Raw genomic sequence first — 26,446 nt, 5'->3', positions numbered from 1 at the left:
TAGTCTGTACTTCATCTTTACTTCTCTCACTGTAGCCTTTCGATAGCTGAGATCCCACAGAAGTCACCCCCCATCTAGGAGAACGTGCGATTTGAACACAACAGCTGCCTCACGAGAAGACTTGAAAGCTGCCGTGATACCCAGGAGTGGATTTGCAGGATCTTTGCCAAGGGCTGGTGAGAGCCAACTGGGAACTGGAGAGAGGAGTTGAAGTAAGGTCTGAAATTCCTCCAGCCTGCAGACCGGGCTGGTTTGCATCGGTACCCGGCACTGCAGGTTTCCCCACTGGAAGTGCCCTAAGCCCACCTTGTCTAAAACGCCCTTCCTTCTTGTCTCGCTCCTTTTCTTGGTGGACGTGTCTAGAGTGACGTTTGTGGTGAGTTTCTTCTGGCAGCAGAGAACGGGGGAGCGGGCTGGGCTGGCCTGGCTGCTGGGCTGGTGTTAGCCCTACGGCCACGTGTCCGTAGAAGGGCTTAAGAGAGCCAGAGCCAGAAGGGAAGGCGAGCTGGGAGGAAGGGGTGTTTGCGCTGCAAGTACCTGCGGGCAAGGACGGTGACAAAAGCCCAGCGGAACGGCCGTGCGCAGACTGCAGCAGAGCGGCGGTATTGCTGGGCGTCATCTCCAGAGAAGAGCCTGGGATGTGGCTCCAGCCGTGCCACAGACCTCTCCAGCCTGGGTATTGTTTGTGGTGGACGTAGATCCAGCAAAACGTGTGGCGCTGGCAGGAGGCGAAGACATTCCTTGGACCTGCACGGAGGCAGCCGCTTGAGAGAAGAGACCGAGGTGAGCGCCTCGGGAGCACTTGGTCTAGCGCAGGCAGCAAACGGCGCGCGGTGGGAGCCAAAGCACGTTTGCCCACCTGGCCCGGCTTTCATCAAAAGTGTGTTTTTAATACAACTGTCTGCAAGGCTGCCTGTTTAAAAACAGAGTCTGGAGCCCAGGCTGCCAGGAGAGAAAAGCGTCTCTTGGAAAGGAGCAGCATCTCCAGAGAGGACTTGGGAATTTTGCAAATAACTGGGTAGGTTCAGACGTGTCAACGTACCGAGGCAGGTTAACAGCGAGGGGCTCCAGCTGTGCAGCGGGAAGGCTGTAAGCAGAGGATCCGAGTCCTGGTGCCTGCTCTTTCAGACAGATGCTGAAGGTTAGAGTGAGCTCAGAGAGGAGCAAAACACTCGTGTCTGGAAGGTGAAGTGAGGACATTTCAGCGCTTAGGAATTTACAGCATGAACTCGTACTCTGCAGTTAACTTTCGAGCGTAGACGTGTCCATCCAAGCTGGAACGAGATGCAGCTTTTTATCGGCAAGGGAAATTATCGACTGGAGCAGAAAAGCGCGCGCAACCTTTACCTCGGGATGGGATGTTTGGTATTCATCGTGTTGTGATTCAGCCGCAATTAGATGCGCTCGATAGGGGTGACGGCACTCGCTGCAGGAGTCGGGGGGAAGGTCTTTTTGGGTACGGGCTGCCCCGTGTCCTTATGAAACGCTCCTCACGTAGGAGTGTTCAGGAGCTGGAAGAGCCACAGCATTCTGGAGAGATCAGGAGTGAGGTGGGAGGGGGGGAAAGATGCAGGAAGGTGTGAAGGGGGGAAGCAAACAGGTAGTTACAAGGCAAAAGAAGATGACAAGAAAAGGGAAAATAAACAAAGGTGGAAGCGTGGAGAAGGGACAACCAGAAGGTCGAAGGACCATGTGCTGGGCATGAACTCACACGTCCCGTGTCCTGGCCCCTAAACACTCCCTGCCCTAACCCCACGCACGTCACGTCACGTCACACCTCTGTGCTTCGGTTCCCTGCGTGTGAGATGGAGGTGATAACGCTTCCCTGCCTGGGGGCGGTGAGATCCGCTACGACGGGCTGTTTCTCTTAGCTGTGCGCTGTGACCCCGATATAAGCACAACCACAGATGCTCCCTCTCATTAATTAACAAACCCAAGGGCAACTATGGCCTCAAGCAGACAGAAGCAGCGTAGAAACCCTGCAAAACAGGAGTGAGGTGGGAGTAGCGGTGACCGCTGGTTTGCTGTGAACTTGCTTACGGCTCTCCGGATTGCAAACTTTTTCACTCTCACCTGTTACTGGGATGAGTCGTCTCTCGCTCCGGGGCTTCATTTTGGCAGGAAGGGGTTTGCTTTTGTCACTGTTCTGTATGTAAATATGCTCTCAGATAGGTGGATGAGCTGCTGCTGCGTCCGCTGGTGCCTGCGCTACACTGAGAGTACTCGCGGATGAGTTCTGGGGCGGCTGCAACTTCAGGCGTGTTTGCAGATACAGGGCAAGCGTCAGAAGGGGCTGTTTTCTCTCACCTGCCGGGGTCTGGGACCACAAGTGCCTGCCTTATTGTGAAACTGAAAATTTAAGAACGTCTTTGGAACGTATTTGGGTGTAATCGAGGGGAAAAAAAAAAAATCTAATAGCTAAAAGAACTGTAATTTGCACGGTTCCTGCAAGCACCGGTAGCGCAGGATTTAACCTGCGTCTGCGTCACAGATTCCGTAACAGCACCCGCAGCGGGCTGAATCGCCCTCGCAGCCGAACTCGCGCAGTTTCAAACAAGGCGGTTCGTTCGTCAGCTGCTTTGGTCTTTGGTTTGAATTTTGCAGGATCTCGCTCGCAGCCCCGCAGTCTCGTTCCGGGTTAGTGCCGGTAGTCGCCGCAAGGATCTGACTGCAGGTCTGGTTTGCAAGCGGCGTGCGACGGGATCTCTTCCCGTTTCCCTTCGTGCTTGTACAGCCCCCAGCACCGGGATGAACGGGAGTTAACAGTCCTACCAACGCTTCTCCTAGCCTGATTACAGCTGCAGAAGCTGCTCCGGTGCATACTGCGAGTCGCGTTGCACGTACGAAATGAAGGTGTAAATCGTACCCCTGAGGCGGCTTGGATGCAAGACACTGAGCGGTGGGGTTTTGTTTGTGAATTGAAGGAACAAAACTGCAAAAACAAAAAAAAAAAGTTAATTACTGCAAACTCTTTGTTTTAAAGAGATGATTGGAAGTTGGTGGTTTGTTAATCCTGCACCTTTCTTTCCTGCAGCTTGTCACGAGTCCTGTTCCTCATGCTGGGGTGCTGCCGAGAACAATTGTTTGTCCTGCAGAGACACGTCACGCGTGCTAAAAGCGGGGCTCTGCGTGGCCACCTGCGGGCAGGGGTTTTATACAAAGGATGGAATCTGCAGCGGTAAGGACCTGTTTTCTTCTCCGATTGCAAGAAGTTTGAGAAATGCTCCGCAAAAAAAGGAATCGATGTTTCGTTTAGCCGTGCAGCAGCTGTGGTTTCATTCGTGTCTCAGAAGCCAGATGCACCTCGTGCATGCATAGCGGATGAGGAAAGCTGATTATTAATTCATTTGAGCTAATCAGATGCTGAAAGTTTTAAGGTTTTTTCCCTCACCGAACAGCTCGAAAGCCTAAGCGAGTCATTCCTGAGGGCTTGACAAATCCATTTTTCTGCGGAAATTCTATAAATTCGATTATAACTCAGGATCACAGTAACTAATACCTGCCCAAGAGCTGAGACCTGGGAGGTGGGAGGGTTTGCTGAGAAAAGGGGAAGAGACGGCTGGAGGGAATTAAAAGACCCAAGTCAAACAGATCACAAAGAGGGGGAAAAAAAAAAAAACCCCGTCAAATAAATAAAGAATCTGGAATTTGCCAGCACCGTTCAGGTCGAGTGTGGGTTTCTGCTGGCAGCCACCTCGAGGTGCTCTGAGGGACCGTGCAGCAGGGTCGGCAGGAGCGATGCAGGGTTGTCTGTCTGCCTGCGGGTCTGTCTGAGCCGCAGCTAGCTAGAGAGGCCTTAAAACCTGGAGCACGTTGACAAAATTGGTGCTATTTTGGCCGATTCTGGATGAATTTCACTTTGACCAGGTTCCCCTTCACTTTGGGTGATGTCTATACCTACCAGTAAATTTTGCTCGCCTGGGTTTTGAAGTGTGCAGGCTTGAAATCTGACATCTGTAGCTGCAAATCATTTAAGCCCTAAAGGAAGCTGAACTTAGATGCAGCTTGGCCATAATTTTGATTTCTATTCCCAGTGATTTCTCAAAAGTGCATAGCTGTTCCTCGCAACCTCCAGGCTTTCCATCCCCTACCAAAACCGTGCGTCTTGATCCCCACCTGGGGAGCTGGGGGGGGTTTCAAGGGGAGGCTGGCTGGCTGGTGACGAGAACCAAAGGCTGGTTAAGTAAAACGCTTGGCCCTGCTGAACACAGAGCGGCCGTGGAGCTTAGGGGAGCCAGAGTTTCCTGGTGCTCTTAGACAACAGGGCGGTTAACTTCAGAACTGACTGCCTGGGAGAACGGAGACCACGGGAATTGATAAGAAACGTTATCATGCTTGATTTTAGATGCATTTTCACCCTTAAAACTTTGACTTGAAGAAAAGGGGGCGGAGTGGGGGGAAATTACATTTTTTTTAATCAACTTCTCCTCCATCCTTTACTTCCTGAACAGCCTGATAACTGATGCTCGTTGTACAAAGACGTGTAGAGATCTATGAGATCCTTTTCATACGTGACCTTGTCCAGAATCGCGCTGCCTGTTCACAGGAAAAACACACCGCGTTAGCTGGAGGGGGGGTCGTGTCGGGAGCGGAGGGGGTGCTGGTGTCGACCCATTTCTGGTGTTTGTACTTACTCGCGGTCCTAGACGGGATGCAGGTCAGCAAATACCCGCCTGCACGCGCACGTCTACCTCCGTGAATGTCGCTGCTTACTCCAGGGAAGCGCGAAAGGTCACTTGTGCTGGCGAGGCGTGTTTAAAGATGCCTTTCTGACAAAAAAGAAGACACGGTTTGGCTTGCTTTATCTTCTCGCTGCGGCCAGGTTGGTGGCTCTGCGGTTCTTTGCTTATCGAGCGCATTTTGTTAACGAGCTATCCTTTTTGGCAGCTTGTGACCGGTTCTGCGAAACGTGCCATTCCGACCAGCCCGCGTGTTTGACCTGTGCTTCAGAGTTGTTGTTACATGATGGGAAGTGCGTTTCAGAGTGCCCGGACGGCTATTTCCCAAGCGGCAATGGAAGATGCGGAGGTAAGAGACGTATTTGCATGACCTTTTCTGAGGCTCTCGAGGCACCCTCCGCATGTTGTCGTCTTTTCCCCAGCTGTTTACCTGTGGGGAGGGAATGTGAAGAGCACAGAAGTGCAAGCGGAGACAGGGAATTGGATATTATTTTTGTTTTCTTTGGTTCGCTTGTGATAGACGGTTTTAAATAACCTCTTTGCCTTGCGAAGCATATTAAGACACGCTGAGATGCGCATTCAAAACACCGTGCGAGCGAGAGTTATTGCTGTTAGTAGTTATTAATACATGCGCGCTTCTGCTCTCATTAGTTCGCGTAGCTGAATATCGTGCCAGCGGGGAGTTGTCGTTGCCGGCTGGAGGAGGCTGTAGTCAGCAACACCACTCGCAAGGAGAAAAAACCGGGATATTTCAGTTCTGCGCGCTCTGTTTCTTTATCAGCTTGCCATGCTTCGTGCTCCACGTGCGAGGGACCTCTGGCCACTCACTGCACCTCCTGTCCCCTTCCTCTGGCGTTGCGCCGGGGCCAGTGCCTGCAGAGCTGCGGAGAGGGTTTTTACCAGGATCACGACGTCTGCAAGGGTAAGCTCGGTACTTGGAGTAAGTTCCCCAGCTGCTGGAAACCAGCATAGGTAGATTGGCTTTTCTCGGGCTGTGCTCGGAGTACCCAGCTACAACGCTGAGCCTTTATTCTGTGCCAAACCGGTCAATCAGTAATTCCCGTGTTTGCCCGCCGATTGTCTTCTCCTTTGAGAAAAGGCAAATTTTCTCAAATGCTTTCTGCGTTCACACCCTCAGGATTTAGCGATCTTGGGGACCTATTTTTCCTTTATGCTGTTGAAATAAAGGTACATTGCTTCCAAGTTTTTCTTGACACGAGTTAAGAGGTGGATGAAATTCTACACGCACCTAGTAGATTTGCTAAAACTGAGGTCGTTTTTGCAGCGATGGAAAACCTGAAAATTCAGAAGACGAATTTATGCTTCCTATGAGCCCTTCAGACTCTCATTTCTTGCTATCTCTCCTAGCGAGGTAGCGTTCACCATTGCGGTTCCAGAAATTAAAGGAAAATTGACTGCCTGTGGCACAATACTGCAGGTTTTTTCCCAACGTTACTTGTTCATCTACTTTATTCAAGGACAGAGCTGCTATTTGGGGTATGGGGGGGAAAGATGTCAAAGCATTTTCTAAAATCCCTGTTCCATTATAGAAAATACAGCACCTCGTCTGATTATGAAACGGATTTCTTAGCTTGTGGGTTGCTGCAAAGTGTCCGCTCTTTGCCAGCTCTTTGAGTTTCAGACCGTCTGCAGCAGTACAAAACCGGAAAGCGAGATGAACAAGAGCGTCCAAACCAGTGTCTTCTCCCCTTTCTTTCTCACATTTACGACCAGATGTCCAGGCTGTTTGTTGAACCTTGTGCTTCTCTCCGAGAAAGCTCTCCTCAGAGCTGTGGCACTGCCTGCTCTCTTGTCCCACGCACAGGTTGCCACCCGTCCTGCCGTACCTGCCTTGGCCCGGGGGCCGCTGGTTGCCTGCGGTGCAGCGTGCCAGAGGACGTACTGCAGCCTCAGCAGCCCGCGGACGGACCTGTACACGGCCTTTGCCTCTCTCACTGCCCAGCTCGCTTCTACGTGGACAGCGCAGGAGTCTGCAAACGTGAGTAGAGGATGGGAACGGCCGTTCAAAGCCTTCGGCGCAGGGCCGCGCTGGATTTTAGGTGTTCGGGGTGATCTCATACGCTCTTTGATTCCTACGTGCTTTGAGCTCCTGCGTTTGCCGTGTGACAGTCATGAATGCTCAAACTCAGAATAGCATATACTTGTACTTCTGAAGGAAAATATACTCTACATGTAATTTGTGACTAAAGAATTCGGGTACTTTTTTTAAAACGACCGTGTTCGAGTCTGCACAGCTTAGCTTTCCTTTCATGGAAGTCGAGAATATGATTTATTTTTTTTACCAGTGACTTATTTTGAAGCAGGATCAATCCTTAAATCCTTTTCAGAAAAGACTGAGCTGTCTCCTTGTTAGCCCTTGGAGCAGGTCAAGACATCCCACAGCAGTCTTTTCTTTCGAGGAAGCTCTTCTGATGCATGCCCTGCAGCACACGTGCCATTGCTGCCCTTGAAATACCAAGTAGGAAGAATTTCCACGAAGGCTAGAGTTCGGAAAAGAGGTTAGCGTGGTGTACGTTGGGGATATATGTGGTTTCGCACCGCTTTGAAAGAAAACTGTTGGGCTTCAGTGAAGAATGTTTCCTGCAAGCCGGTCTGGCTGGCCGTACAGAGCTCGGGGGAGCCGCTGTGGGCGTCTGTACAGCAATATCTTGAAAATAATGCAGATGGAGGCAGGCTGAGAGGGTGGACCGAACGTCTGGTGCCAACACAGTCCGCCCTAAACCTAAGGGGAATGATCCTTTCAGACATGGCAGTGAAAGTAACCCTGTGTGGAAAGACCAGAGACGTGACTCCACAGCCCTTGATTTTATCTCTTCGTCTCAACTTGATGGAAAGAGTCCATATAAGCTCTTTTTTTTTTTTTTTTTTTGCCTATGGGGATCTTAAAAAAGGAAGAAGTGACCTTTTTTTTGGTGGAATGATGCCGTCTTTACCAGCGACCTACACAGACCGTAAGGCATCCGGTCCTTTGGGTTGGTTCCTCGAGGTGTTAGTGTAGAACCTCTCCAGTCCCCGCAGTGGCCGTCCCTTGGCAGGTAAAGGGTTTTCTTGGCTGAGTCCAGGTTACGGTGTAGAAAGTGAATGCAGAAATCCATATACCACTGTCTCAACCGGGTGAACAAACCTGTGCGAACAGGCCTGAGCGGAGCTCGGCGACAGAGCTGAATTATGTCATTGGGCGAGAATGCCGGCACGGCCCCACGTGGTATTAGCTCTGCCGTGTTAGTAATGGTATTAGAATAGTAGCTTGATTTATTGCAGAAGGGTGTGAAGATTGAAGATTTCAAACTTTTGAGCCACCCCTGTAAAATACTCTCGTGAAGTTCGGAGGTGCACCTTTTTGAAGAAGTGACCCCACCACAGACGCGTGCCCTGGCTGCGTTATCTGGGCAGAACAGAAGCACGTTCATGCGTAGGGTTAAAATGCCGGTTTTCAGGGTTTTACCTCTGTGGTCGCGAATTTCTCGCCAAACCACCGAAATATCTCTGTATTTTTCTAATGCTTGAGATGTTCCCGATGAAACCGTGAGAAGTTTCTCTCCGATAGGATCGGAGTCACTTGAGCCAGAGATAGTCCCGGAGACGTTGCATTTGTGACGAGGATCCCTGGCTTCTGTCCCTGCCTCTCTGGCAGACAGCTACGTGTACTTGTAGACATCATTTCATTTCACTTCTTCTCTCCAGCCCTGTGTCTGTCTTGTCTCTCTCTGTGTTTAACGGAGACTCACACAGTGGCCTCGAGTTGCTGCTCTAATAAATACCAGGTTTTTAACTGATGAGCTTATATATTTATTTATCAGATTACTTAGTTTAAGATGGCTCGTTTTAGGGTCAGTACCAGTAGAGGTGAAGAAGTCTAACTTTTTAACTGCATTCTTCTCATCCTTGTAATGAGCGTTCACTTCACTAGCTGTGAAGTCAGGTGGCCAGCCCACCTCTACGTATATTTGCTCTTAGTGCTCCAGAACGGCTGATGATAACCGTGCAGTGATGCTGGATAGGAAATCCTTCCCGGAGTAACTGTAGGGTGATAACGAAAAAGATGATTTCAGAATCTGGTAAGTTCACAGAACCCCAGAGCTCTTACAGGGAGAAGAACGGTATTACACGGCGGCGTGCGTCTCAGCTTTCCATTTCACTAATGAATTGCGTGGGTGCAAAGAAGGATTAAATATGCGGCTATCCGTGGTTGCTCCTTATCTTCCAGAAGTGCGCTACGCAGCCTTTGTACTCCTGCCCTTTCGACCTTTCGCAAGCAGAGGACCCTGTAAAAGACAAGACCTTCCTGCCGTCACTGGGGAGAAAGCCATCTAGCCGTACTCTAGGACGGTAACGACCAAGATAAGCTAGAACTCATTTGGTTCTCTCTTGTCTTCTTGTTCCCCTCCCTGCAGAGTGCCACTCCTCCTGCGCAGGCTGCGTGGGGAACGCTTCGCGGGACTGTACGGCTTGCCTGGCTTCCCACGTCCTGCTCGAAGGCAGATGCCTCCCTGGGTGCCCAGAGGGGCTGTTCAGCCGCAACCATCGCTGCTACGGTGAGTGCGCAGCGTGGGCACCTGCGGCTCGTAGTGCTGAATTTCATCGCGCGCACGTTTTGTAATGCGTTTCTCGACGTAATTAGAGATGCTGTCAGATTTACACGAGGCCATTTAAGTATTTTCAGGGGAGAATAGGATAGTCCAATTTCAGGAAATGGAATCTGCTCTTAATGGCAGAGAGGTGTACACATCGAATCAGAAATTATAATCACTTTTGCTCCTCTGGACTGTTTCCCTGAAGATATTTTGCGTTTCGGTAGGCTTGGATGATGATGTTAGCCAGCGCGCTGTGGCAGGAGAGGTCTTTCCTGGACGGCGCAGAAGCACAGGCTGCTTTTATTAGGCTAGACAAGCATATCGTCTACATAAATTAGCTTTATTTTTAATCCGCTCCTGACTGTAGGGCTGGGGTTAGAAGGAAGGAATTCCGCGGCTAGAGGAGAAAAGCCGTGACTTCTGTGAATATGCGTGATGGGTAGCGGGGACAGCGTTGTTTATTTGTGTCGCAGCCTTGCCCACCAGTCAGCAAGTGGCCTCCGTTCTGCTTGTTTGATCTCATCTAAGCCGGTATCGGTGACTACTGACCTTCAGAGTGACCGCAACGGTTAAATCCTCTTTGCCGCTTGCAGAAAACGGGGGCCTTTGGGCTGTGCCGTGCGTTACCAGCTGCTGAGTACAATGGGCAAAGAAGTGCAGGCGTTGGAAATGCGATTAGTCCCTTCAAGGTCATCTGAAAGTTGTCTGTTCCTTTATCATGGATTCATTGGGTCAGGCATCCGCGTATCTGGTCTGGCAGCGGGAGAAATTCACTGGTCGCTTCCCTGGGAGGCCTCGAGTTTAGAGAGAGAAACCTCTTCTGAAGTCCATTGCTCTATTTATTCAATTTATTCACCCAAGGAACAGCTCTATAAATACGTTTATTTGGCAGGCCGTTGTAAAGATTCATCAATTTTGAGGTTGTGCGCTGCCACCTTAGAGCGGAGGTAACTGCTGGATGCTGCGTTATGCAGTTTCAGGCTTATGTAAATGTTTTAGGAAAAAAAAAAATAAAATTCAGTGTCAGGGAAGTGGCATCTTGCTGTATGCTGCCAGCTTAGGTCTCCTGCAGTTTTTGAACAGCGAAGCTCAGTTAATACAGGTGTGTCTAGAAAATGGATTCTTTTTGTTGAGCTTTTAGCAGCCAGAACAGCTAATGAGCTGGCATGGCATTCGGGGTTTATCGGTCTCAGTTTGGGAGGGCTTTGGGCAGAAATCGTTCCTGGATTTTCTACTCGTGAGTAGCGAACTCATGCCGCTGTGGTGTTCATACAACCCCGTGATTTTCAATTTATCTCCCCTGTGCATCCCACTCTCTCTCTTGTATGCACAAGCATACGCTGGAGGGAGAAATAAAAGGGCCGATCTCTTTATATTTTATACTTTGTATAGATCTATACCTTGATTAATGCAGGGAACAAAAAGCATCTTTAAATTGACAACTCATTTCTCAGCGTGTTTATTCAAAATGAGGATGTAAGAGCCTTCCAAACCACAACTCCGCAGTCACTGATCCTATTAGATTATTTTATGTCCGTGTTTTGTAGGAGTAAACGATTATTACAGGGGCTGGCTTTTTGGGGAGGGGAGAGCGTGAGGTGGGCTATACCAAGAGCATAACAAGAAGTGTCGGTGTTCCTCTCCAGCCTGTCATCCGTCCTGCAAGACGTGCCGTGGCCCTTCTGCGTCGGAGTGCTTAACCTGCCATCCCCACGCCACCCTAGCTAGTGGAACGTGCAGGACTAGCTGCAAGGAGGAGCAGTATCTCAACCTGGTGGGATATTGCGTGGGTAAGTAAGAGGCGATGGCGCGGGTCATACGGCGTGGTGATCTCTCGGTGGCGTTAACCAGCTGCTTGAGCGCACACGGTGAAGAAATCAAAATGCCTGGTAGGAGTAAAATGTCGCACGGATGAAAATACCACGAGGAGGCTCTCCAGCGCGCGCAGTATGTCACAAAGCCGCTCCTGCTGTACGTATCTTCCTTAGAGCTGTGTGAAGCCAATTACAAATTGTGTAAGGCGGGTAGTAGGCAGGTAGTAGGGAGAGGGAGACGAGGCTTGCTGCGGCACAGTTCGGCGTGAAGACTTGAGATCGCGCGTATGGACCAGTAAGTCTGGGAAGCATCAGAGCATTCGTATACTTATTAATATCATAACGAGCACGCTCTTCACAATGGGATGGGCTGCGGCTCTGCTCCGTTGAGTAGGGATGTGCTTGCTTTTCCCAAGGCCAAGCGCTTATCTGTGTCTCGCTCCAGTCTGGGCTTTACGGCGTACTGCCTGCCACTGCAGAGCCGAGCCTGGGGGACCCCGAGCCTGGGGGACCCCGAGCCTGGAGAGCTGCTTAGGTCCTGCACAGGGCTCCGTAAAGTGACTTAAGGAAATATTTGGGATTCAGAGAAGCAGTTTATGGAGCCCTAAATTAAAAATTGGCCCAGCTAGCATTGCCGTGTGCGTTTTTGGGAGGTGATGGCATTTCTGTATAGGGGTTATACTTTGTGGGTGCTCGGTGCCTGCACTTAAACCTATCATCGGAAGCCACTGATTGCATTCATCTGTTTAAAAAGAAAAATCGCTTTTAATCGGTCATGCAGACACGTATAAACGTATCCTGGGAAATGCTCCAACAATTTCTGAGCTTTATCAAGCCATTTTTTTTCTTCATCAAAAAAAGATACAGTGTGTGAGGCTTAATCTAGGCTGAACAGTTTCAAATGAGATAAGGAATCCTAAGAAAAGGGAAAAATGCATTAGACATAATAAATATATCCATTGAGAGGCTATTGTTCTCAATTTAACATAGGTGATTCCCCTTCACAGAGACTTCTTTTTGTTTACATATGTGTATTGTGTGGGAGGGTTTTTTTTATGAGAGACTTATTTGCTCTCCACAGATTAATTTTATGAATGATTTCTTCATCTTCCTTTTAAACAACAGTTATTGTTTTGTCTACTGACAAAGAGAAGGCGGGGGGGAACAAAGTATCTGAGCCGTAGGAAAATATCCTAGAAGTATTGTACAGCTCCTTAGGTGTACAAGAAATCAGGTTGGGGAATCAGGATGTTTCATACAGTCAAGTAATTACAGTATGGAAATAATTGAGCATTTCCGTGTCAAGAGCTGTCTCTGCCCTGTAAAATTTCAGGGGCTACAACGATACTTATTAACGTCCTGTCACCTCATAGCTGTGCGCGCTTTATTTTTTCCACCTTATTCTCCCCTTACTTTGCATTACGCTTCCTATGAAAAAGGGCTTGTGGAAACGTGGTCTTCCAGCTGCAAATTTCATTGGAAAAACTTAGTGCCATTTACCGTAAACCAGGATTCTTTCTGCCGCTTGCTGCGTGCTTTCATTATCCCTTTCAGGCTGCTCTTACCTGTAAGTTTGGCGAGGTGTCATGGGGCAATGAGTTACGCTCCCCAGGTCCCAGGTGATGAGGTAGACGTCGCAGTGCCTGGCAGTAATGAGGAGCAGAAGTTGGAAGCAGCGCGGGCTCGCGCAGGCAATGTTTGACCTCCAGATGCGCTACGCCGGCAGTGATAAATCATCCGCGAAGAACCTTGCCTGGCTTTCTGGGCTCCAGAGCAATTGCAGCCTGGCCACGCATCCTTTCCTTGCAAACTAGCGGGCTTTATTTTGAAGCCCTGAAGGTCATGAACACGGTCCACGGAAATTTGGAGGCTTCTCAAAGTAGAAACATGTATTCGAGGCTTGGTTAACAGTGCCTGGCATCACTTGGGTGTCGATGCCTTCGCGCGGCCAGCACATATATTCCTCGTAATGCAGGAACCCTTACTGTTCACGCGGCCCTGCACATAGATGCTGTGGTGTTTCTTTGTCTAACTGCAGTTTTGAAAATCCTTGTAGAGGAACACAGTTATTTGTTGCCTTTTTTAAAAAAAAAACAAACACAAAAAACCAAAAAACCAAGTTGTGCTTTGGTCTCGGATCTGCAGTCTGAAGGGTGTTGCTCTTTGTGCCAAATTTATGTCTGATGTTTACGCAAAGGACGTGCATTGCCAGTTCTGCTAGAGATAAAGAGCTCCACGTCCAGGTTGTTAAATTTCACTCGTTCTTCTCATTCAGCACTGACTGAAATGCTAAATTTGCCCTTGCAGATTATTAATTACCAGTTAAAGAGCAGCCGTCCCATGAAAGAGAACATTAAAACCCCTGACACTTATATGATATGAGATTTGCATCCGAATCTAACAAAGCTTTTTCCTTTGCTTCCCAAAGCAATATTTTTTTACAATTATCCTCCCGTTTATCTCTTAATTCCCGACCCTCCAGTGTTAGGACTTATAGGGACGGCTGTGCATTATAGCCAGCCCGTCGTACTTTACGGACCCGCAGGGGAAAATCTGTCATACAGGATACAGAAAAACAACCGTCGCTTGAACCCATTGCCTGGGAATTAATGGTGTTATGGTACGTGTTACCCGAATGAGGACTGGAACATTTGCCTTGTTAATAGAAAAAAAAAAAAGATGTTGTTTTCAACAGTTTACCAAATAAGCATTTCACATGTAAGCAGAAGACAGACAGAATGGCCTCAAATTTCAAAAGATCAGTGAGTTTCTGAGCTCTGGTTTGGACACACTGAATTTGTGTCAGCGTTCCTTGAGAATGCTCTCTTTATGAGTTGTGTTTTGTAGCTAAAGCGTACGGACAGGAATGCGGGTTTGGCTTTAGCAGTCTCCTGTTGAGTCTCAGGTCTTCTGCGTTCCGTGTTTTCCCAGTTCGAGAACGCTCTTTGATTTCTCTCTCCCTCTTCCCCAAGACAACTTCAGCGTCGGGAAACATGGCGGTCAACGTGCAATAGCACTCACTTTTCTGACTTGAGTCAATCATACGCCTGTCTTGAGGCTTCCTCGTTGATCTTTTCCTGACTCTGGGTGGAAGGGCAATTAGAAAAACGCAGAGGGACCGTGCGGCGGCCGAAGGAAAGAGTTCACAGACGGAGCTCAGCCGGGTGCTCAGCTGAGGCGTGACAGGCCGCAGAGGACTACCTTCCGGAATGAGCAGCGAGGGCGGCCGGCGTGAAATGAAAATCAAAACACGTGCTGACACAGCATCCCCCAAGGTCCTGTCTTGACTTTGAGCTGCGTCTCCCGTGACAGGGAGCTCCCAGTCCCCGTGCTCAGCTGCTCAGGCCCTTCCTTTCTTGGGCTGCGTGCGGTCGTGAAAGGGTTCAAAGATAAACCAGAAGAGCTCGCCCAGGAGGGTGCCCGTAACGAGCCTTTCTGCCTCGCTCTTCAAATTGCAGAAGGGACGCTCTGACAACAAGAAATAGATTCAGCTCCCTGTAAAATTAACGAGCTGTTGCCGTAGTCTTAGAGAGACGTTGACATCATCACCAAGAGCTGGAGTTGCTCTGAGCAGAGCCAGAGGGAAACTGGGGGCTTTGCTCCACCTACTCGCTGGTCTACAACCTCCTACGGAAATTAAGAGCTGAGCTGCCAGAGGAGGAAGGTGGAAGGTCGTTTCCCTGCTTTACTCTGGGCTCATTTGTGCCAGGCACCGTCCAGCTGGATTTCCCACCTTACGGTGCCTGGAGAAGCTCCCGCCCTTTTCAGAAGATGCAGGCACAGCCCTGCAAACGTGGTTGCACTTCACCGGGAGTTATCATGGAATCACAGAATGGTTTGGGTTGGAAGGGACCTCAAAGATCATCTAGTTCCACCCCCCCACTGTGGGCAGGGACACCCTCCACCAGACCATGTTGCCCAAAGCCTCGTGCGAAGTTCACCTCACTTCTCGCCGTGACAAATTCCCTTCTAGGTCTTTTAAAGGAGATGGGGAAAAAAAACCAAACCAACCAACCCTTCCAACAACCAAATTAAACCAAAACTCCTGGTCGGTGCTAGGTGTCCTTCTGAATCAACCATACTGATTTTCTTTCTGGATTTACCCTAAGGTGCTAGAGGACGTTTGCACGCTGGCGTGCCTGTAAATCGCGTGGTGCTTTAAGTACTGATTTAAAGTAGCGCTCTGTTGTAAACCTCCTACCTTACCTTCGAGCATAGCACAGAACTTGCATCAGGAAATTTTTTTCTAAAGAGCCCTTAAGAGGGGCGGTGTATTTAAACCTTACAAGTGGTTGATTGCTCAGCAAATGGTGGAACCGAGGGGTAGAAACGCCGCTGGTTTCCTTTATGAGCGTTCACAAACACTTCAGAGATAATTTTGTCTCCCCAAACAGCCTTCTCTGTCTTGACAGGCAAGGCAACAGTATGTACTAGACACTTTCCATATAGGAAGGGCGCTGTTTTCTTTGTTTTCTTTGCTTGCTAAGAGAAGGCTAAAGAGGGCGTGGAAGTAAAGTAGCTCTGGAAATGGAAATCTGGGTAAGTAATTACACAGCTTACAATTAAAGTTGCTTTATAGGAAGATCAGTGATAGGTAAGGTGGGTTGTGGGGGGTTTTTTGCGCAGAGGTGAGTTGAGAAGGGGGGAATTAGAGCCAGCCGAAAGGGTAGCAGGAAGAAGTTTTGTTGGGGCAGGGGGAGGCAGGTCGGTAGCCTCAAACAGGTGAGTAGGGAGGCGTCGGGACTACCAGCAAGGTGGTGACGTGCCGCCCTGAAGAATCCAGTTTGGATACTGGAAGAAGTCTAAGGGAATTCAGGAAGTGTGTTGCACTGCCCTGCGCCAAACACGCGACGTGAAGCCGCCGAGAATCCCAAGCCCGCAGGCGGTAACTTCTCCGCCAGCCGAGCTGGGGTCAGGATTGACAGGGAGAAGGCAGAAGCGGGAAACAAATACGGCTGCGCGGCATCGTCGAGGAGCTTAAAGAAAACGCTCCGCTGCAGTTAGTCCTTGCTTCAAAGGGAGCCTGCTGCGAAAAATTTAAATAATCTTTTCCGAAACAAAGCGCTCTGGTTCTTCCTTTACTCTCTCGCTAGTTCCCCAGTGTCCCTCAAATTCACCGTGAGCGTCAGTTCTGGGTTTTTATCTGGTGGTGTGTGCTCTTTGATCTCCAGGCTTGCCAAGGAACAAGAGAGTGATGGGGCTGATTTATCCTGAGAAGAAGAACTCTTTCGATACGCAGGAGCAAACATAGAGGCTGTAAAGAGAAAACTGTACAGCACCTGGTTTTGTAGATACTTAGCTTTTTAAACGTTAGTTTGGGAGAGTCTAGTCAGTTACAGTAGGTACTGGTTATTCGGACACCCTAAGTTTTCTCCATCTCATTTTTATGCTCTGTTTTTGGAACCTATTGCCCGTACGCAGTGAGTTTGGTTACTTACTGTGTCTGGCCAAAGCTCTCTAATAGAGACCGGTGGCCCCGGCAAGTCGTTAAACTGGAGGAGTATTATTTTAACAATACGGGGAGTAAATGTATTGCCAGGTAAACGTGGAAGCATGAGAAACTAATGGGATTTGTGTTAATTTTATTGAATATAAGTGCATAAAACTCTTCACCCCCCCCTCCAGCCCCGTGCATACAAATTACAGCTGGTGCTCAGGGCCTTTTGGATGACATCCGAGTCCTTCCTTGCTCTCTACGGCGAGCTGCGTGTGATCCTTTCTGGCTTGAGTGGGGCTACAGACAGATGGCAAGTCTTTCCAGTCTGATGTCAGTGCGGGTTTGGGATCTTTGGCTGTGAAGATGTATGGGATGACGCCTTGGGTGTTGAGTTCTCCTCCTGTGCAGTCAGAAGCCGCGGTACGATAACCCCGCTAAGCTGTAGTTTAGTTTTGAGGTTTGTCGCCGAGTTTGGGAGCATGACCTCATGTGCTGCTTTGCTTTTCTTACCACCGTCCCGGCAGCGGTGGATTGAGAACCTACAGGGTCGCTGTCTCAAGCATAACGTTTCTCCTCGCACACCTTCACCTGCCCTCTGGCTGTTGATCTCCCGTCTGCAAGGTTGAGAGCGTGGGGCAGAAACTAGATAGGTTCTATACCTTGTAAAGCCAGGAGGCGAAGGAGGCGTCTGCTTTAAGGAACTTGAATCCCTGCCCGCAGTCAGAAGTGCATTCGCTTCTGAGCTGCGTCTGTCCTTCTCCACCGCCGTTTGGTAAGAATCGTCTACGTGTAACATATAGAAGTCAGGCCTGGGTGAGGCTCCAGTCGCTATTACGCTCTCGCAGGTACGGATGCAGAATTCCCCCGGACTCGGACGCGAGCCTGTTTTCAGCTTGTAAAATTAGATTGCCCGACAATCCATAGCAATGCTGTCACAAGAGACAAAAGACAGAAAGTTGAACCTTCAGCAGAAATCTGACAAGAGGCCAGGTACTCAAATCAAGCCTCATTATTACATTTCTTTCAAGACAGTCACCATTTCCTTTATAATTTTCTGAATTACCATAATGAGGATTAATTTGACTTCCAGGTTCCCTCGCACTGCACTGTTGTGCATACAAAAGGCTCGTTGTAAAACCTTTTGAAGCGCCTAAGTTCAGGCGGAGGTCAGGAGACACGAGCTGGTGTGCTGCTGGGGAAAAACGAGAAAAGGAGAAGGTTTTGAGGCACTCGCCTGCAACTCTCAGTGCTGCCCTTGGCTTGGCTGGAGGTCTGCTGTGGCCTCTGCAGGGTACGGATGTCTCGTTTGTGTGGGAGAATCTGAACGGTAAGAACTACGGGAGAAGGTCATACGGCTGTACAGGTTGCGCTCTTCCTTTTTCACCGGTGGGAGCAGAGGGAGGTGAACGCCTACAGCTGCCGGCGCAGTTTGTTAAAGATAAACCTGTAGGTAGAAGCACCTAAAATCAGAGGAAGGTTTGGGGAAAGCGAAGAGCTTTGAACCGGCTTCGTACAAAGCTTTCCCAAGCTCGCTTAAGGATGGGAAAGAGGATGCTGGAATGGGGCAGGAGAGATGCGGAGAACGTGGCTGCTGAGGAAAGGGGAGAACGTTGTGATGCTCGGGAAGAGCACGAGATGGGGATGAGGGCAAGAGGAGAGGAACGCTCCTTGAGCGCGGTAATTCCTGGTCGTCTCTCTTGCAGGCACGCGGACGCACAGCCTTTAGCACCCGATCCCAGCCCTCGCGCACCAGATAGCAGGAAGGGGCTCCGAAAGTCCCGTCCCTAACGTCTTCCTTGAGTCCTCAGCAGTGTGTTTCCCCTTAGGGGTCCTGTTTGGTCCATCTGCGATCACGTTATTCCCTGCTTCCTTTAGACTGCCACCCTTTGTGCCGTCAGTGCGTGGCCAACCTGCGGGACACCGGCAGCATCTGCCTCGAGTGCCAGAACGCCCGTCACTTGCTCCTGGGGGATCACTGCATTCCTGACTGCCCGGTGGGATACTACGCGGAGAACGGTGCCTGCAAAAGTGAGTAGTCCCTAGAGATGCCTCAGGTAGTTGCAAGGGACCGCCTGGATCCTTGAAACGGTTCTTATTTAGCAGAGAAGCTTAGTGCAGCTGGCAGGACAGTGCGCTGGGAGCTGGAGATGTCCTTCCCGGCTAACAGCCCTGCCAGCTGGCTGGGAGCACTCTCTCCTCGCTCCCGTAATCTGTGTCTGCTTTCTGACCGTGAGTTCTTTGGGGCAGACAGTGCTGTCCTGTCCCGAGCACGTGCCGAGGCCACCGGGACCTAGCCCGCTTTACACTACAATTAACAAGTGTAACGAGTACCTCGTGAGGAGGAGGTGAAGGTGAGTTTTTCTTTTTCTCTCTGGTTAATCCCATCTGTCAAAGGCGGTGGCACAGCAGCTAGGATGGCGGTACGCTGTGTTCTGTGTAGGGTCGCTACCCTGAGATCACTCCTAGGAGGAGATGGGCTTCTTAAGCACAAGAAGGGATAACTTCAAGCAGAGGCTTTTCACGTGCCCATCGCCAAGTGTCCAATTTGCATGGTACCAGCACGGTTCTGGGATGCTAACGCTTGAAAATACTTTCTGGATATGTGCTTCAAAGGGCCGTGCAACTCCTGCTCCGAGAAGGCAGAACTCTAGCTGGTAGCAACTTCTCAGGAAGTCTCCAACCCGAGACGGGACACCTTCCTAGCTGAGGTCTCTCATTGAGACTTGTCTTGCTACAGTAATGGTCCAAAAGGCGATCGTTCGTAGCAGCGTCTGAAACGAAAAGCCAATTTCATTCAGCCTTTTAGGTTGGCGTGCTCCAGCAGCGTGGGGGAAGCTGCGCTGATAGCGCGTTTTATTCTCGAGCCTTCTGTGCCTTCACCTGTCCCTGGATCTCCTCCAGTTTTTGTTGTTGATGCGGTTTCGTATTCCGATCGTTGTCTGAGCTGCTTTATGTTTCTTGGGACTCTTAGAAGGAAGTAGGTTGCTTTTCGTGTTACGTGGCCAACAGAGACGTGTTAAAGCCCAACGCGCTTGCGCTGAGCAACGGGCATTGCGGTTCATTTTAAGAGAAAGAAATGAAGACAAGAAATTCAGCGTATTAGAATGAAGACGTAGATGCTCCTTCTGCAGGAAATGGCATTTCCTAATGCAGTCTGACCACTGACGGTTAATGTTTCAAAGCTCCTCTCGAGCGCTCCGGAGCTGTGTGTTTATTTACCTGGTTTTGACAAATGAGATCTCAGAAGCGTATGTGTCATTTAATTGGAGAGACCCCTGAGAGAGAGATTTTGCCTTCCAGCAAAATTTAAGCCTGGGGATAACATTTCTTCCCTTTGGTGTAAGGGTTTGACTTAAAAGCAGTTTAGCGTTATTCAGACCGTGTCAAAGCTCCTCTTACATTTTGTGCTAGCCTTGAAGGTCTCCGGCACGGCGTAATGCAGTCGCTTCTCTGATTTCTTTGCCCACTTTCACTCGTCGTTAATTTGGCCTGATAGCTGTGATGATGGCATCAATCTTTAGGTTAAGGCCTATCAAGAACTAAACCAGACTAATAATTGTGTGAGTATCTGCCCCCTTTGGAGAAGTTACCAGGATACACCGGCCTCATCCACGGTGGTATTTTAAATCCGCTCAGTCAGACCGAGCAGCGCAAGAAGTGGGAGACGAAGGGATGTAAAGGAAACAGGGAAGGAAAACAAGAGGAGTGGCATAAAAATAGCTCTTCAGGAAAACAGGGCAGGAAAAAGATAGCGATGTACTTGCTTACTCGAGGCAGTCGGTGGGATTGCTGGCCGTGAAGAATTGCAGAAGGATCTTGTAGGACCGCGTGTCCGGGCAGTAACGCGAGAGGCGTGGGTTTGTACGGGCAGAGGTAGCGATGCACGCAGCGGTACGCGGCTCTAACCTCACGTACAGAATGATGGCATCCTTAAAGTACCGATCGGTCATCAGCCCGTAGAAATGGCATCCGAGCGTTCAGCGGCGTTGAAGAGGGCAGGTCAAATGTTTAGTGCGTTTAATCGGTCTGTGACGAGCCGGGCCGGCCGTGTTTCTGCTCCGCACCGCTAAGGGCTTAGACTTAGTAGGAACTTTTGGTGCTCAGCATCACCGTGCTCTGAGAGTGCTTCTGCTCAGCCTTGTGAAACGTGCTCCGAGATCTCCTTTTCCTTGAACGGAAACACTTGTTCTTGCTGTCTCTGCAGGGTGCCACCCCTCGTGTAAAACCTGCACGGGCGAGGGTCCTTCGTCCTGCTCTTCCTGCAACGCCAGCCTGGTTCTCTCCCACAGCAGCGCGTGTGTGCCGGGCTGTTCCCCGGGGTACTACAGGGACGACAGGCAGACCTGCAAACGTGAGTGTCTCTCTCCAAGCCGTTTCTCCTTCCCGCGATGCCTTCACCGACATGCCTTTTCTTGTTCCTTCCTCTTGCCGGGGAAAAAAAAAAAAAAAAAAAAAGATTTCAAGCGCTTAAAAATTGGATGTGAGTTGACAGCGGTGATTAACTGCCTTGGAAACAGAGCCTTCAGCGTGGTTTAAATGTGAACACAGTCGCAGTTTTGTTATCGACTTCAAAGGCGAGAGGCTTTGCGTCCCGTAGTAAAAATCTGCAGGAGGGTTTGTGTAGGCTTCCTTGCTCAGTTGTCTGGGTGGCAAGCGCTGGTGGATTCTGGGCTTGGTGAAAACTGGACAAGTTTAGACCGGTTTTAACCAATTCTTACAAAGGCAGCCCCCCTCCCCGCTGCACGACCTGCCCGTACCCGCCACGGAAGCTGCACTAAGACTGTGTAGCATTTACACGACGTTTTTCCACGTGGGAAACCTCAGTAGACAGAAGGTCCGGTTCGGTAGGCACGGCCCCGACCGGCGTGGGCTGCGATATTTTTACCTGCTAATGATCCGATGCAATCGATCTGGTGTAGAGTCCAGTGACGCTTTATCCTACTCCTGCTATCCCTCGCAAATCTCGCGGGGCCCCTCTTTTCTTTGATTATTTTGTGTTTGCTCCGGCCCCGACGTCGGTTGGGTTACTCCTCACGTGATTATTGGCCTTGATGTTCCAAAATGCAAAATTATATGGCCCAGAGACATAAAAAATATGAAAAAAAAAAAACCCTTTTTGAATTGACCCACTATAATACACACACCTAAAAATGAGCGAGTGCTTAAGTGATTTGGTTGCTGTGAACCTGAACGCTCAGATTTGTTAAGTCTTGCATTACCCTGATTGAAATTATCCTGATTTATGATAAAATAACCCTGTGGCACTGCACTGAGTATAGGTATCCATGTCATCCCATCTAGACCCGATGTCTTTACTGACGAGGTCCTGCAGGAGGAAGGCGATGCGGTTGTCAGCTTTAGCTGCCTTTTGTTGAAATACACAGTTCTCCCGAAACTATTATTTCCATTTTATCAGCAGAATTGGAGACAGTTTGCCTAAGGTCAAGGAAATAGGTGGGAGACTTTGTACCAGTCTTCCCTTGACAGAAAAAAAGGCTATTCAATAATAACGAAAAAAAGGAAAGTAAAGAAAAAGATGAATAAAACAAAGGAATCATGGGATTCTCATTGTCTTGGCTAGTTTCGTACCAGCTCTCCAAGATATTCACTGTTCTCTCCTGCAGTACGAATTCCCTTATTGCTCCCTGCACCAGAACACCTCCCTTCCTAATAAAGATGTCCTTTTCTAATGAAAACTTTCCTTTTCGATAGCTCCTCCCCCAGGACATCGTGGTACAAGTGGAATGTTCCTGAGGACTGTACCCTTCCTGACTTTGGTTCAGTAGCTCAAATGCAAATAGATATTATTTTTTTTTTAAAATTTTTTTTTTTTTGGCAAGCAAATTCAACTACTCTAATCTCCTGATTGCAAATGGCTTTTGAAGAAGCATATGTAATCCTTACGGCAGGAGGCTCAAGGCAAAGTCTGTTGGCGCGCCGGATTTTTGTCATTCCGAGCGTCACTCGTGCCTTTTCAAGTGAAGTACTGCTGATAAGCCGTGGAGATAGAAACTGTCCCAGGCTGCTGGCAAACCTACCGCTTAGAGGTAATGCAAATTAAATAAACGGAGGTTGGCCGTTAGGCTGAGGAAATTTGGTCTCTCTTCAACGGTTATCGGAGTGGCGTTGCACTTTTGAGGAGCGCGGGTTTGGAATGAAGTTCAGAGAGACGCTGAGTGCGTGCGTGGACTCTCGGAGGTATTTTTAAACTCGGCGACGTTGCAGGCTGGGGAACCAGTGCAAAGCTTAACAAGTTCTTTGTGGGTTTGAAAATGCAGATACGGAGTCCCGCTGATAAAACAAGCGGATAGGATTGCTTTCACATATAAGGCTCTGGCATGCCTCTGTGGGTAACCTGATTTCTACAGATGTAGACCTCGCGTGGAATGTTTTACCACGCTTTGAAGAGTTGGCGTTTCGTAGCGCTTACAACTAGTAATTTTTCCATGTTGTATTCTTAAGTGAAGCGAACTCCGACTGGCACCAGGGCACCTAATAAGACCAGCTACTAGATTCTTTAGGTAAACATTTAGTTAGAAATCATTTGTACCTCAGTAACGCGCAGACCTTCTCTGAGATTTCTTTTTTAGATGAGCTAAAACAAGTAACTATTTTGAAGGGCACTGGGTTCTCGCTTCAGTGCGAGCAACGTGGGTATTGTCGCATTTACTCCGGTATTTTGAGGTTTTGTGGTTATAAAACTCTGCCTTGAATTAAAAGCAAATTAAGTATTAATTAGCATGTCACTAAATTAGCATTCCACAATTAGCATATCACCCTGGACATCCAAGAGGTGAGTTGAAATAGTCTGAACCTCTGGACTTTGATCCTAGAGTCAGTAAATCCCTGAATTATTTTTTTCCCGGCGTCTTCATTTGCTCCCCGCAGCTCCAAAAAATTCACACTGTGTGCAAATAAAAAGGTGGAAACGTTAAGCGGAATGCAACGGGTCCCACCGAGGTTCGCTAACTGGATTGCGGCAGTCTGCTGGCGTCTCCAAATTTGTGTCTTCATGAGTTAAGCCTGGGATCATATGAAACACAGGTTGCTTAAATAAATAAGAAAATCAGAGACAGGGAGAGCTCTTATTTGGGGGTTGGAATTCAAGGTGAGTGTTTTACCCTGACCTTTCCAGAGGAGAGTAAGAAGCGATGTGAGGAGACATAACAGGGAAGGAGGCTTTTGACATTTTGGCAGCTGTGAAAAGGAACATAAGGAGCCAAAACTCTGAAGTCTCCGCGGGTACCTCTCCAAGAGGAGTAGCAAAGCTACGGGATAATACCATTTTGACTTGTACAGTTGGCTGGTGCGTCGGTAATTACGGTTATTTTCTTTGTCTTTCCGCAGCTTGCAACAGCCAGTGCCTGAGCTGTGAATCAGCTGCCGGCTGTACGTCTTGCCGAGATCCCACCAAGGTCCTGTTGTTTGGAGAATGCCAGTACGAGAGCTGTGCTCAGCAGTATTACCTGGATTTTTCCAGCAAGACTTGCAGAGGTGAAAAACACGTTGCTGGTTTAAAGAAAAAAAGAAAAAAAAAAAAAAATTGCAAGTGCCTTGGCTAAGAACAACACGTGACGTTGCAGCGCGATCTGTGCGGGTGGCCTGCTTTAAAAAGGGCGTACGGCGGGGGGAGTCGTTCAGCGACGGGCTACCCCCAAGGTTTTTACAGTTTTTTTCTCTTTTTCGGCAGTCTACTGCCCAAATAGTTCAGCCTTTCGGTGAAACGAGGTGATTGCAAATCCTTCTCTTGTAAATGATTTAGTAAGCGAGCCAGCAAACTTTTCAAGGGTCAGGTCCGGCAATTCAGTCAGTCGTGGCTCAGCTGAATAACGAGTGAGCTCACCAGCCTGAAGCTCTCTGAGAGCGTTCATAGGCCCTGGTGTGCCTCCCGGCTTCTCTCTGTCTTAGTAAATACCGCATCGCCGGATGACTGCAGGAACAACAGTTTGGAGTGATTTAAAGGACTTGAAAGATCTCCAGAACTCCCAAGGAGAGTGTTCCATCCTGGGAATCAGTGAGGATAACGTGGCTTTACTGCAGCTAACACCGCTAAGACCAGGATGTAATAGAAGTGACTTGTTGTTCAGTGTTCATTTCTAGCTGGCGCTCTCAGTGCTTCAGCCCGGCTTAACTGAGCCGCGTCCGTGCCCTTAACGTTGCGGCTCTTCAGAGAGCTGGCGTTGTCTGGTGTTTAGGGTGTCGGAACGGGGCAGGGCTCTTGTCCCGGCTCTGTCTTGGACATGCTGCATGGACTGGAGTAGTTCAGCTCACCTCAGTGAGTCCTTATTTCCCCCCCCCACCTCTTGCTCTTGCCCCTTTGTCTGTCTCGTCAGCCCAAGTGCGTCCGTCATTAATTTCTGATCCGGACCCTCTCAGTGCCACCAAGAAACCAACAGTAGCCTTGGCCCCTGGAGAAGTCCTTGGGCACGTGTGCGTGGTTGGGGCTCGGCTGAAGACTGGAGGGGAGATGGTGAAAGCAGATCTGATCCCAGCTGGGTCCAGTGGGGTTCTGGCCTGTGGACTTTCCAGGGGGACATTTGGACTGTGAGGGACAAGGATTTCATTTTCTTTCGGTCATTCGAAAGCGTGAGATTGATGAAGCAGGGTGAATAATTGCTAATGAGCGACAAACTCAGCGTTGGCAGAAGAGGAGCGTTGCTACTTACGGGATAAAGTCAGGCTTTATGGGCAGCAAAACTCTGCCAGCGTTAGCAGGTCTGCATGCTGCACGAGAGCCAAGCCTGCTCAAATCCGACACAGAACATGTTAAGTCCAAGAGGGGGGAAAACCCCCACCCATTTCTGGAGTCGTAATAAGTCATTCAGTACAAATCATGCTTGCTTTTTTTTTTTTTTTTTTTTTTTTTTAGTATCTCTCTAAGAGGTTTTACTGTGCTCTTTGCTCTTGGGGCTTCTGTTCCCACAGCTTGCAGACCCCATGTGCTCAGCACTCGTATAGGGTGAGCACCCCAGGAGGGGCTGCCCTGCACCGACTTTTCTTTTTTCTTCCAGAGTGTGACTGGAGCTGTAACGCTTGTAAAGGTCCCCGGAGCACCGACTGCCTGCAGTGCATGGAGGGCTACGTTCTCCACGAAGGAGCTTGCGTGGAACGGTGCCCTGCAGCCTTCTACAAGGAATCGGACACATGCCAGAGTGAGTTCTTCTTGAGCATTACTCCTCATTACCGCTGGCAAAACGTTTCCCCGCTTGTCTGCAGTTTGTGCACGCCTTGCGTTCAGCAGGCACGCTCTAACTTCAGATCTCTCGCTGCCCTCCAACACAAACGCGTGGACGATAGGGCTGCGGCTCCTGCGGGGTGTTACAGCTGAACTCTTTACCTTCACGGCTTTCAGGGTGCGATCCACACTGCCTCCAGTGTCGGCGACCAGATGAGTGCAGCCTTTGCCAAGCTCCCTTCTTCCTCTTGGACGCTCGTTGCGTTGGCAAATGCGGGAAGCGATATTACGCAGACCGTGCACGGCGAAAGTGCGCAGGTAAGCAAAGCGAGCGTGATGTCGGGGAGAGGGACCAGGGTCGTAGTCCGTGTTCTATACGCTGCTTTTTCTCTCCAAGGCTGAGGTGAAGAGAAGGTCCTTAGATGCTGGGTTAAACTTGCTGTTGAGGTGACGCGGTCCCCTGAGAATTCGATAACTGTGTCTGCATTTAGACGTACCTAATTCAGGAGGAACGAGATCCGTCGTAGATGGCTTCTGGGGGGGTGTGGTGGGTGTGTGTATGCGTGTACACACTCTATGTAAATAAACAGGTATTAAGCCCACGTTTTTAAAAGGGTTTCAGTTGTATTTGTGCGTTAACAAGCTGTGTAGGATTTGAATGTGTATTTGGAGTACTTTTTTCAAAGTGGTATAACACTTAAAACCGTATTTCTTCCGTTTGGAAGATCATCTCAGGTTCTCTGTAG

The 26,446-nt window shown here is 49.3% G+C and overlaps 1 protein-coding gene across 15 annotated transcripts in view; it reads left to right on the top strand.

Moving 5' to 3' along the window:
• Positions 1-26,446, top strand: part of FRAS1 (Fraser extracellular matrix complex subunit 1) — a 160,563-nt gene that overhangs the window by 78,464 nt on the left and 55,653 nt on the right. For all 15 annotated transcript variants that reach the window (XR_008576881.1, XR_008576882.1, XR_008576885.1 and 12 more), the window contains 11 exons: positions 3,035-3,178; positions 4,888-5,028; positions 5,461-5,601; positions 6,505-6,678; positions 9,095-9,235; positions 10,921-11,064; positions 18,401-18,553; positions 20,730-20,876; positions 23,873-24,019; positions 25,537-25,677; positions 25,878-26,018. Coding sequence is in view for 8 of the 15 variants with exons in the window: in XM_054824195.1 (XP_054680170.1) it covers positions 3,035-3,178; positions 4,888-5,028; positions 5,461-5,601; positions 6,505-6,678; positions 9,095-9,235; positions 10,921-11,064; positions 18,401-18,553; positions 20,730-20,876; positions 23,873-24,019; positions 25,537-25,677; positions 25,878-26,018 (1,614 nt within the window). In the remaining 7 variants the exon portion in view is untranslated. The remainder of the gene's footprint in view (positions 1-3,034; positions 3,179-4,887; positions 5,029-5,460; positions 5,602-6,504; positions 6,679-9,094; positions 9,236-10,920; positions 11,065-18,400; positions 18,554-20,729; positions 20,877-23,872; positions 24,020-25,536; positions 25,678-25,877; positions 26,019-26,446) is intronic.

This window comes from Grus americana, chromosome 4, assembly GCF_028858705.1.
Source record: "Grus americana isolate bGruAme1 chromosome 4, bGruAme1.mat, whole genome shotgun sequence".
NCBI lineage: Eukaryota > Metazoa > Chordata > Aves > Gruiformes > Gruidae > Grus > Grus americana.
This window is presented reverse-complemented; position numbering and strand designations above follow the sequence as displayed.